Genomic DNA, 13,056 nt, shown 5'->3' on the forward strand with positions numbered 1-13,056 from the left:
CACAATTAATGGTGTAGTTCTGGGAATATAGACAAGTTGTTGTTTCCATTTTATGCACAATATTTTGATGACGGACTCAGTCATCTTCTTCAGGTGCTGTGAGTTGCGTTGCTATGTTTATTCACTGCATGGACTCCAACCACTCTGGTGCATGAAACAGAAAAAAACTAGGCTGTACTCCATTAATCTATCATGCTGAGAAAACATAAGAAATCGAGGCTGTATGATTTCTCCTAGGTATCTGAATTGAGTTAGCATAGGATGTGTCTTGAAAGGAGCATATAAGATGAACATAGACAAAAGCAAAATGAGAATAATGAAATGTAGTCGAATTAAATCAGGTGATGCTGAGGGAATTAGATTATAGAATGAGACACTTGAAATAGTAGACGAGTTTTGCTACTTGGGCAGCAAAATAACTGGTGATGTTCGAAGTAAAGAGGATATAAAATGTAGACTGGCAATGGCAAGAAAAGCGTTTCTGAAGAAGAGAAATTTGTTAACATCGAGTACAGTTTTAAGTTCAGAAAGTCCTTTTCTGAATGTATTTTTACAGAGTGTAGCCATGTATGTAAGTGAAACATTAACAATAAACTGTTCAGGCAAAAAGAGAACATAGGCTTTTGAAATGTGGTGCTACAGAAGAATGCTGAAGATCAGATGGGTAGATCACATAACCAATGAGGAGGTACTGAACAGAATTGGGGAGAAAATAAGTTTGTGGCACAATCTGACTAGAAGAAAGATCAGTTGGTAGGACACATTGTGAGACACCAAGGAATCACCAGTTTAGTACTGGAGGGAAGAGTGTGTGTGTGTGTGTGTGTGTGTGAGTGTGTGTATGTGTATGTGTGTGTGTGGGACGGGGAGTGGGGGTGGGGGGCAAAAATTGTAGAGGGAGACCAAGAAATGATGAATACAATAAGAAGATTCAGGAGGGTGTAGGTTGCAGTTGTTACCTTGGAGATGAAGAGGCTAGCAGAGGATGGAGTAGCATGGAGAGTTGCATGAAACCAGCCTTTGGACTGAAGAGTACAACAACAACAACACCAGCAGCAGCAGCAGCGGGATGTCCATCTAGATACTGAGGAGTTCCTAAGATGTGATGAGTTTTTATTCATGAGATTTATGCAATCAAGTTCTTCTTTCTTATTGTTTGAAGGAAATGCTGGGTTGTCAGCATAGACTAGACACTGCTGTGGGTTTTATTTTCATACAGTCTGCCAATAATTATTCCTTTAACTTCTTTCTCCCAGGTCCTGATTACTTTGTGCAATACAAGATTGGACAGTAGGGTGGACAGTCCATCTTCTTGTCAAATATTTCACCTGAGAATTTAACTTTTGATGTAGTTTGGTTTAATGTTTGTTTAATTAGCTTTGAGCATATTAATTTATGTATGTCTATCTATCTAACTACATGCTTTTTTGAACTCTACAAGGTGATCATCATCTGCCTGCCTTTGCAAACAAGTAAGATGGTTTTTTTAGACAGAGAATTTTTTCTGAAATGTTATGCTGTTCCTAAATCGTGCCAGTTATTTGCTGGACAGACCAAGACTTTTGACAGAGTTTTGTAGGTGACTGGTGCCAGGGAAATCCCTCTGTAGTTATTTATATGTTTTATTCCTTTTCTTACATAAAGGGTGGATTAAACTTCAATGCCACAGACACCAGGAATTTCTTCCACCTGAGTCAGATAAATAAGAAACACATGAAGTTTCTCAGCAAGTCTTTTGTCTCTTTTTTCCACATTTTGGAGACTACAACCCCCCCCCCCCCTCCCCTCCTCTGGTGCCTTGTTACTTCACATGTTATTTCCTCAGTTTCTTCTAATGGGGGATATTCTGAATTTCACTTTGGCCTAGGATTTTGGAAAATTGAGTCAGTTTTGGTTGATACACAGTTAAAAGGCACAGTGCTGTTCATTATTTGTTTCCAAAGCCTCAATCTGACTTGGTTCTTGATATTCTGGCAGTTTCTTTTTAAACGTTACATAGTAGTTACGTGTATTGTTTTCCTTGAAATCTTGTTCATTTTCTACCAGCTCTTCTGGTCATATTGGTGTCTTTCAAATCAAATCTGATGATATTGAGCCTGTTTATGAATTTTGGTGAACTCTTGTGACTTTTATGTGGTCCTGTGGGAATTTCAGTTTTTCCAGGTTTTGTTTGTAAGTTGTATGGCCTTTTCACATGTGTCATTCCATCAGTTACATTGTGTTTCTTCAGACATATGTCAATGTTTTGGGTAGTTTTCAAGGGTGTATATTTATGAGTTCTAGTGCATTGGAAGGATTATGGTTGCAACTGTTTACATGGAGAATATCAGAGTTGTTTTGAAGATTACCTGGAGCAATTTATTTTTCTTACTAGTTTCTACTTTGAATAAAATATTAATATGATGGTATGGAATATTGACTGTACTTTCTCCTAGATCCCAGAAGTTCACTGCTCTTTGTGTGTATTTTTGGTTGCAATTATTAGTAGGTGCATAGATACTGATGAGTGAACAGGCTTTGTTTTTGGATCTGATTGATAACACAGGAATTATTTCAGATAAAGATGTAAAGTTTAGTGCTGAATATATGATATTTCTTACATTGCATATCCAGTGCCAAATTGCATTGGCTTGCTAGGGACAGTGACAACTGGTTTCTACTTGTATCTATAGTTCTCTGTAACAAAATGATTTTCAACAACGTGCCTCATTTCTTTTAGTGCTACAGTTTGGTTGTTAAGTTGGTCTAATGCATTTGTAGTTGCTTCAGTTTGCCAGTTTTGAGAAGTGTATTGATATTCAATTTACATTTTAAGAAATTTGGGATTCTTTGATAAACTCTCCCACAATGTTCTTGGTTGCCCAGAATCCAATTACAGAGATAACTAAGTGCCTTTACTAGGGACTTGGGAAGTTGCTTTGTCCCTGTTATTCCCAGCATGCTAGAAAGTTGAAGGTAAAGGGGAGATTAATCTGAGTCGAGCTCAGTGTGAGATCTAAGGTATTAAGCCTACAAGATTTGCCTCAAGAAGTGTTCTGGCCTTTCTTTTAAGGCTTCTTTATGTTCCAATTATCCTTCTTTATTCAGCTTTGGACTGACAGCAGCATCTACTGGGATATTCAATCTGCCCAGTATTTAATGCAGGTGGAGTTTACAAAATTAATGTATTTAAATACTTCCTCTGCTTACCTAAGTATTCTTGTTCTGATGTCAGATATTTTGTTTAGCTGAAATTTGCTTTGAGTTCTGGCTTTTCATAAATTCCAGTAACTCTCTCATAATGCATTCTATAGCATCATCTTTGATGGTTAAGATAATTTGATTGTCTGCACTTTTAGAACTTCATTAATGTAAATGTACTTACTGTTACAGACAACTAACCTCCCAGCTTCATCCTTGCTTCTGTAGCTTGTTTAAATTTGGGCAGAAATATCTTATTACACGCACTTAAGAAGGAATGCTTGTTCTATAGCTCATTTATGTTAAAAATATGCATACGTGGATTGTAATTCTTTGGAAATTAAGAACTGGATTGGCAACTGCGTCACAGTTTTTCAATATGGATGGATGAATGCAGAAATTGGAAACGGGGAAAACCACATGAGAAACATAGAGCTGTATCTAGGAAATTATGGCTGGAGAAAAACAAGAAACAAACTAGAGTTGTGCTGCAGGACACTAAAATTTAAGGGACATACAATCATCACAAGAGGAAATGGGTTTGGTGAAGGGAGAATCAGAATTTGAACAGTATTGTGGGGAAGAGATATTTGCTAAAAGTAGATGTGGATCTTGAATCATGATAATCAAATTTCAAGATTGATGATACTTGCATGCAGATTCCTGACCAAATCAGTTGTTAATAGTGCTTGCACACCATTTGAAATATGACTGCTCTCTTGTGCAGCTCAGGTGCCATTACTAATAAGTAATGGAAGAGTAAAATTAACAGTTCATTGACTAATCAAGGTGCTGAGTCATCAATATGCATGTAACAAGACTTCTAATGTTGCTAGAATTCTGTCTTGTTTAGGTGCATTTCAATCTTTCAGCAACTCAGCTGTTCAGTGGTTTGTTATCTCGATAGGTACCATTATTTATATCCAACAAACGAATTTCTACTACCATATTTATTAGGTGCTATTACTGCTGATGCAAAGAAAGCCCTTAGCAGTAGTGGTAGCAGTCACATGGGGTGGGGGTGGGGTGGGGGTGGGGTGGGGGGGTGGGTGATTTCCGGAGATATCCACCTTATTTTACTCAATTATTCATTGTGTTCTATACATTCCCATCTCAAAGAGAAACATTTTAGGTTGTGGAGTGGGCGAATCTATACATTAAAATGTGAAACAGCTGTTAGAAGGTACATTAGTTATTAACTATGGTTGAATTCCTACATATACTGTGTGCTTACTCAGGCTAAATTTAACGTAATAAAATCACAAGGGATCTTGTTGCTTTGTATGGAGGGAAGACTGCTAGTTCCTCAGTTCTACTGACTAGCTGCTTCTTTACCTCCTACTGCTAGCTAAACATCTAAACAATGATACTGCTGAGAGTCACAAAGAGGGGGAAGTGATTTTTTAATTTTTAGCAACAAATATCATTAATGACTAAATGTACTGAGAAGTCATAGTGTTATGATCTCATTTTGAAGATTTTGGAATTTATACATTAATTTGCTTTCATCACTGTTGAGAGTACACGAGTATTGAAAATGCATTGCAGGATTTTACCACATTCATGGTAATGGAGCTTCAACTCCTGATTACAGCCTATCCCCTGAATTTGATTCAGGTCTAGCCTTTCTGGCACAATATGCTTTAAACTATTATCCATCACTTGTTCCTGCTTCTGTTTTATTTTACACTCATTTGTTTTAGGTGAGAACAGAACTCATCATATCAATAAAAGGAGCATTCAAATGATCTGTGAAACATGTAACTAACTAATAAGATTTTTAAAATATTTTCCCAGTATTCTTATTTAACTCTAAAAAGAGATATATACTCAGATCATTATAATAAAGTTCTTGATAGCTAGTTGTTTATCAAAGAACTACCACAGCAATGACCAACCAGAGAACGAGCTTGGTTACACCTTTCTTTTATTTTACGCTGTTATACTGCTGTGCAAAGATGATTACAGCTCCTAATGTAACTTTTATGGTTCAATTTCATTATGTTCTTTGTTTCTAAGTGCAGATTTTCATACAATATATAAAAAATATCTGCAGTTGACTGCAAAAATGAACAGAAAAGTGACTAGACTGTTAAAAATCGTCCACAGTGAACTCAATACTGCAGGTTAACAGGAAATGTACGAAGGAGTGTAGTCAACTGAACAGCTGTTGTTGCCATGGCCATATTGATGTGGGGGTAGTGGTGATCCAACAGTGTCACAGCTTTCTGTATTGATCTGTCAATCACTTTGATACTGTGATTTAGGTATAGTGTAAAAATTGGGATTCAATGTAATATGATGGATATTGTGGTGAGCATTGCATCAATTAGACTCGTATGTGAATGCCCCTGTTGCCAGAGTGACTCCCTAAGCTCTCAATTTGTGTGTTCTTCATAAAGTGTCATCCAAGGCTTGTGCTATTACTCAAGACATGATGTTATTTTTGTGCTGGTATATGTGATTTCATTCCTAATTGAATGCAGCTGCAGTCCAAATTGTTTTCTGCACACCTAAAGGTAAAATTACATTATCTTCTTCAGAAAGATCTTCCTCCAAAAAGCTTAAATCACAGGTGACATCAGGTTATACTTGCATTTGATGTAGAGACATTCTTAGGGATGATAATCAAATATTAGGGAAAACAAACAATGGAAAAAAATAAGAGTAACTGCTCACCACTCAGTTGAGGCATTGAGCAGACATGTGTAGGCTTCCATATCCTGAGACAATGTGAATAATACCCTTTTGGGTCTTAGATTGAAAACTTATAGCATAGCTAAACTCATGATGAAGTTGTGTGTGGTGTGTGGAGGGGAGGGGAGGGGAGGGGGGGAGTGGCTATAATAATGGTTGGACATGGGTTTGATTAATTCACACATTGTGTTCTGTAAATAATATGGGAGAGCCTTCAGAGATGTGGAGAGATTCACATTATACAATAACAGACAGAAACAGCCATTGTAGGTTACTTTTATAACATGTCCTGACAGTTACAACTAGTGCTAACTTACTCACACTGTTAATTATATTATGTGAATTACTTCTAGCTTACTTCATTTTTAAAAAGGCATATGTAGTATTTAAGTATGTAGTCAAATTAAATCAGGTGATACTGAGGGTATTAGATTAGGAAATGAGACGCTTAAAGTAGTAAATGAGTTTTGCTATTTGGAGAGCAAAATAACTAATGATGGTCGAGAGGATATAAAATATAGACTGGCGATGGCAAGGAAAGCGTTTCTGAAGAAGAGAAATTTGTTAACATCGAGTACAGATTTAAGTGTCAGGAAGTCATTTCTGAAAGTATTTGTATGGAGTGTAGCCATGTATGGAAGTGAAATGTGGATGATAAATAGTTTAGACAAAAAGAGAATAGAAGCTTTCGAAATGTGGTGATACAGAAGGATGCTGAAGATTAGATGGGTAGATCACATAACTAATGAGGAGGTACTGAATAGAATTGGGGAGAAGAGAAATTTGTAGCACAACTTGACTAGAAGAAGGGATCGATTGGTAGGACATATTTTGAGGCATCAAGGGATCACCAATTTAGTATTAGAGGGCAGCGCGGAGGGTAAAAATCGTAGAGGGAAACCAAGAGATGAATACACTAAGCAGATTCAGAAGGATGTAGGTTGCAGTAAGTACTGGGAGATGAAGAAGCTTGCATAGGATAGAGTAGCATGGAGAGCTGCATCAAACCAGTCTCTGGACTGAAGACCACAACAACAATGTAAGTATGAGGGGTGGAAATTAAATAGTGGCAATTATTCATTCACAATCGATACGAAAGAGTTACATGTTTGCACCTGTTACTGTCCTTCAAGGTAGTCACCATCGTTGTGTAGAGCCCATTGCCAGCAATGTGGAAGGCATAATATACCGTTAGCAGAGCCTGTTTTGTTGATGGTGCGAATGGAGTGGTCTACTGCCTGTCAAATCTCTGAAACAGTTGTGAACTGAATGCCACAAAGTGGTTCCTTCACCTTTGGAATCAATTCAAAGTCACAAGGACTTAAGTCCGGGAGTATAGTGGATGATACAGTACTTCCCAGTCCCCTCAACCGAAAAGAGCAGCCAGAGCTTATGTTATATGCGCCTGTGCACTGTCATGCAAAATGATGAGTGGGTTTGCACAGAAAGTGTCGCTGCTTCTTTTGCAAAGCTGGTTGCAGGTGATGCTCTAAAATCGAACAGTAATACTGTGCATTGACGGTCTGCCTTGGAGAGTCATAATGCATTAGGATAACACCATCACAGTCGTACACGAGAATCACCATAACTTTCACCATACTGGGGCCCTGACGCACTTTTGACTTTTGCGGCAACCCATAATGATGCCATTTGTTGTCTTGTCCAGTGTTACGATGTGGCGTAAGAGAGCCTCTCCTCCATGTTGATAGCACTCCAAGTGTGTCTGAGCAGCATCGTAACACATCCATTTCTGCATTTCCGTCAAGTCATGCGGAGCCCATTGTGATGCAATTTTTCGCATGCCCAGGCATTCCTTCAGGATGCGAAGCACAGTCGTATGCACTAATCCAGTTTTGTGGGCGAGTTCACAAATTGTATGACGTCGATCACTGTCCACCAATGCAGCAGCAGCATGCACTACTTCTTCCGAGACGCTAAAACGACCTGCCCAATGCATGTCTGCCACAGTTTTCTGACCTTTGTTGAATGGTTTTACCCAACATGCCACTGTTCTGTATGGTAATGCTGATTCCCATGTCTCTTGAAGACCTTGAAGACACTGACATGCTGTACGACCTCTGGCACATTCAATCTTGATCCAACTCTGTTGTTCCTGTTTCGAAAACATAGTGACACCGTTATGTTAGACCACTTACTCACAAGTGACTGTGTTTCCCTCAATTGTGTGCGAACCTGTGATGTGGGACAGGTGAGTCCATTTGCTCAGAGGTAACGTACGTATGTCAGCAACGTGTGCTATTAAGGACAACAGTAGATTCCATTGCATAGCATCTCCACAGTGGTGTTGCCACTATTTAAGTTCCAACCTACACACAAAAGCAGCTACTTTGAAAAAATCCTCAGCTCTTCCTTCACAGAAGTTCTCCTGCACACTTAATGGGACTATTTGTGTAGAACTTCTGTAAATTTTGGAAGCTAAGAGAGAAATACTGGTGGAAGGAAAGCTGTAAGAGTGGGTTGTGAGTTGTCAATGGATAGCTCAGCCAATGTGAGTTTTGCCTGTGAAAGGTAAGGTTGCAGGTTTACATCACAGTCCGCAGATCGTTCTTTATTTTCAGACAAGCTGGTAAATTAAAATTATCTGACTGAAGATCAGTTTGAATTCAGGAGAGGTCCAGAAACAAGGTACAGAATTGTGTATGTGAGGATATTGATGAAAGGAATTATTAGAGTAAATAAGGAACTGCATGTACGCTTCATAGATTGGGAAAAGACTTTTGTGATCATGAAAAATAGAAGATAATGTTTACAATTTTTTCAAAGTCATTGACTGGGACAGGAGACTGATAAAGAGAACTACTAAATTGAAAGACAAGGGTATTGATTTTTCACGCATATTATCAGTATCTGCTGTCGCATAAAATTATCTTCTGAGGTCAGTGCACCTGAAGTAAATAAAGCATTTATTCTGTAGAAGTGAGCTGTAAAAATGCTGCGTTAAGTAGTAACAACACATTTAGCAGGGGCTGTTTTACGGAGCTTGGAATTTTTACATTCACTTTCCAATACCTTTACCTGTTAATGGTTATTGTTGCTGCTGTGGTGTTGACAAGTACGAATGACATATCTCTGCCATTGCAAGTTCTTTGACTCTGTTAACTAACGGCCCACACCATCTTGTTTGTTAGTGGACTTCTTGTAATATGGACATCTGTATGAAATATACTGATATTACAGAAATGAGAGTGTTTCCTTCAGCTACAACCCAACAGAAATCCCACACTGCCAATGAAAATCAGCTTCAGCTTAACTATGGCTTTCACAATCACAGTACAATAAACAAAAAGAATTTTCCAGTAGACTTTGCCTCCTTGCCTTGGGTGCTGAGTGAAGTTATTTACTCCTGTGCAAATGTATTCAACGAGCCCCCATTTAACATGAAGCAAGGAATTTGGAATCCTAACCATTTCAAAAGAAAATTAAAAGCATACCTCATTAATTACCATTATACACATTATCTAACTATTTAGATTCAGGGTTGGAAAGTTCTGTTAGGTACACAGCATGTAGCAATGTTCATTGTAAAGCTGCATGCCAAATAATAATTTATGTTAAATAACACTATTTATTTACAGATGTAGGTAACTATTTTCTTTTAAAAATACCAGTGTAATAACGGAAATGTTGAGCAACTAACAGCTATTTAATGTAACTGAGGAAGCAGCAACTTCTTTCCAAAGTAGCGACTTTCTTTCTAATTTATTTGGTTAAATTTAGCTAGCATTGCATTAAGCAGCATAGTGAAAGTTTATTGTTGATACAGTGTACATATTAAGTTTTTATGGCATATATGATTGTTGTTAATGTATACTTTGACACTTTGGACACACCTGAACATTCTCGTTCTTGATGGGATTTACAGAACACAGTAAATGACCACGAACTACAGGAAACAGCAAAGAATATGGCCATTATGGAAGACACAGTCCTTTTTTCATATTTACATAAATGATGCTTAATGTCTACATATTGCCAAAAATTAACCATCATTATCAAATGTATGTAAGACATTTTTTAAATTCCATATGCTACTCCATTCACAACTAGAAACATACAGTTATACATCTATATATTTTGTTGCAGGATCCTCTCACAAAAATTGAATTCTACATAAATCACAGAACTAAGAGAGAAAATGAGATTCTGGAAGTCATGAGGAATAATACCACAAAAAAGTTCAGTGAAATGGATTTGGTAAAAATTATATATGTGGTGAGTATAATGAAGAAGCTTATCATTTTTTATGTATGCACTGTTCAAACAGTAAATGAAGTTACTGTGATATGCCTGACTGTTGTTAATATACACTTTGACTCATCTGACAGCACCAATGGTTGTCATTCTTGATTGGGGAACTTCACTTGTAGTTCTTGTATCCCTATAACTGTCAACACGTTCAGGGTATTTTGTCAGCAGTCACCGAGCACAAGAGAACTTTTGCTGATGATTTGTTGCACCAACTGCCAATTTGTCATTTTTTGTCTTTAGTCTTGTTTACAGAGGGGACAATATTTAGAAGAGAAGGAATAGCAAATTTTCACAACCACAGCTTGCAGGTCTTAGAAAATTCTCATGGCACAATTCAGGTTAGACACTAATAGCAGTTAACTATTAATGCTGTGTGTGTAGGAATTGTAGGAAACACTCTGAATATTGTTTCAGTAGGTCTTACAGCTGCTGTCTAGAAAGACTTTATTCAGACCACTCTTCCAGGCTTGATGCAGCAAGTGCTCCTCCAAATACAGGGAAGCATGTGGTTTATGTACACATGATTGCCCTCCAGTACATTGTTTGCGATAAGGTGGATGGTATCTACCGTTACAGATGGATAGTTAGGGTCCTGCACATTGTCTGTGACTTCAGTCATTGGGATTTTTATCTGGGGCCACCTAAAACATTTGAATTCAGTTGCAGACATACTTCAACAAATCATGGAAGCTTACAAAACCACTGAACTCCACCCAAGGGAGTTTGATAGGTGGAAATGGTGCAACAGTCTATGATCTGACAACTGCATGCATGTATAGAAGCAAGCAGAGGACATTTTGAACATTTGTTATGAGTGTCACACTCAAGAACTTTGCAGAATGTGTTTTCATTATTAACTCAAAAGTCAATTATTTTTGGGGATATGCCTATACAAAATTTTTCTTTGTTCCTTTTTCTCCCCTTCCTCCAAGGTTTAAAAACAGGCAAATCTGATAGACCCTGTGTACAAGTCTTTATGTCTTGTACTCCAGTAAGGTCTTTTATAGAATTAATTAGCCACAACTGAGATTTCCTTAAATAGTGCTTGTAACAAGGCACACAATTCTTACAATTTTCCCAGTATTTCTAAATACTCTAACATTGAAAACATATTAATACAGTCTCATGCCAGTAAAAAATCTCTTGCCAACTTGAGGCTAAAATAATGAAATGCAAATGTACCCACATTTGGTAACCTCCATCATTTCGTGTATCCTATTATTATAGACTTTGCAATGTATAGTTAACATGTCTCAATACAGCGTATTGTTAAACAGAATTCAATACAGTTACAAATTTGTAGTTTCATCCTTGTGCTTAGTCTCTTCCTGGATGCCTGAACAGAGCCTGTTTCTCAGTTTACAATGGCAGTTTTATTGTAGCTGACCTGTCTCTGAAAGTGACCCACTTGGAGGCTTCTGATCACATTAGATCTAGTGGGAACAGCGCTCTCTCTCTCTCTCTCTCTCTCTCTCTCTCTCTCTCTCTCTCTCTGTTTAGGTATATGGCATGATTTTTTCATTAATGTCCACAGACTTACTCTACTACATTGGCTCCTTACTTAGCTTGCATTTATTGCGAATCTCTTGCCCAACGTAAAGTCCCAAGCGACTGGAAAAAAAGCGCAGGTGACGCCTGTATATAAGAAGGGTAGAGGGACGGATCCTCAAAATCACAGACCAATATCCTTAACATAGGTTTGTTGCAGGATTCTCGAACATATTCTCAGTTCGAATATAATGAATTTCCTTGAGACAGAGAAGTTGCTGTCCATGCACTAGCACGGCTTTAGAAAGCATCGCTCCTGCGAAATGCAACTCGCCCTTTTTTCACATGATATCTTGTGAACCATGGATGAAGTACGAGCATATGGGATTGGTTCCCAAATATGTGAGTGGCTCGAAGACTTCTTAAGTAATAGAACCCAGTACGTTGTCCTCGATGGTGAGTGTTCATTGGAGGTGAGGGTATAATCTGGAGTGCCCCAGGAAACTGTGGTAGGTCCGCTGTTGTTTTCTATATACATAAATGATCTTTTGGATAGGGTGGATAGCAGTGTGCGGTTGTTTGCTGATGATGCTGTGGTGTATGGGAAGGTGTCGTCATTGAATGACTGTAGGAGGATACAAGATGACTTGGTCAGGATTTGTGATTGGCTTAAAGAATGGCAGCAACTATAAATATAGATAAATGTAAATTAATGCAGATGAATAAGAACAAAAACCGTAATGTTTGAATACTCCATTAGTAGTGTAGCGCTTGACACAGTCACGTCGATTAAATATTTGGGCGTGACATTACAGAGCGATACGAAGTGGGACAAGCATGTAATGTCAGTTGTGAGGAAGGCGGATAGTCGTCTTCGGTTCATTGGTAGAATTTTGGGAAGATGTGGTTCATGTGTAAAGGAGACCGCTTATAAAACACTAATACGACCTATTCTTGAGTACTGCTCGAGCGTTTGGGATCCCTGTCAGGTCGGATTGAGGGAGGGCATAGAAGCAATTCTGAGGCGGGCTGCTAGATTTGTTACTGGTAGGTTTGATCATCACGCGAGTGTTACGGAAATGCTTCAGGAACTCGGGTGGGAGTCTCTGGAGGAAAGGAGGCGTTCTTTTCGTGAATCGCTACTGAGAAAATTTAGAGATCCAGCATTTGAGGGTGACTGCAGAACCATTTTACTGCTGCCAACTTATATTTCACAGAAAGACCACAAAGATAAGATAAGAGAGATTAGGGCTCGTACAGAGGTGTATAGATAGTCATTTTTCCCTCATTCTGTTTGGGAGTGGAACAGGGAGAGAAGATGCTAGTTGTGGTATGAGGTACCCTCCGCCACTCACCGTATGGTGGATTGCGGAATATGCATGTAGATGTAGATGTACTTCAACAGACACTTTAAACTTGACA

The 13,056-nt window shown here is 38.3% G+C and overlaps 1 protein-coding gene across 2 annotated transcripts in view; it reads left to right on the forward strand.

The window, feature by feature from the left end:
* Nucleotides 1-13,056, forward strand: part of LOC126162904 (endoribonuclease LACTB2) — a 110,271-nt gene that overhangs the window by 93,265 nt on the left and 3,950 nt on the right. The window contains exons 5-6 of one of the 2 annotated variants that reach the window (XM_049919716.1): nucleotides 9,761-9,896; nucleotides 9,982-10,114. In XM_049919716.1, coding sequence (XP_049775673.1) covers nucleotides 9,761-9,850 — 90 coding nt within the window. In that variant the 3' untranslated portion in view covers nucleotides 9,851-9,896; nucleotides 9,982-10,114. Of the gene's footprint in view, nucleotides 1-9,760; nucleotides 9,897-9,981; nucleotides 10,115-13,056 lie in introns of those variants that run through there. The other variant, XM_049919715.1, reaches the window with a different exon arrangement.

The sequence above is a fragment of the Schistocerca cancellata genome, chromosome 2 (genome assembly GCF_023864275.1).
Source record: "Schistocerca cancellata isolate TAMUIC-IGC-003103 chromosome 2, iqSchCanc2.1, whole genome shotgun sequence".
Classification (NCBI taxonomy): domain Eukaryota; kingdom Metazoa; phylum Arthropoda; class Insecta; order Orthoptera; family Acrididae; genus Schistocerca; species Schistocerca cancellata.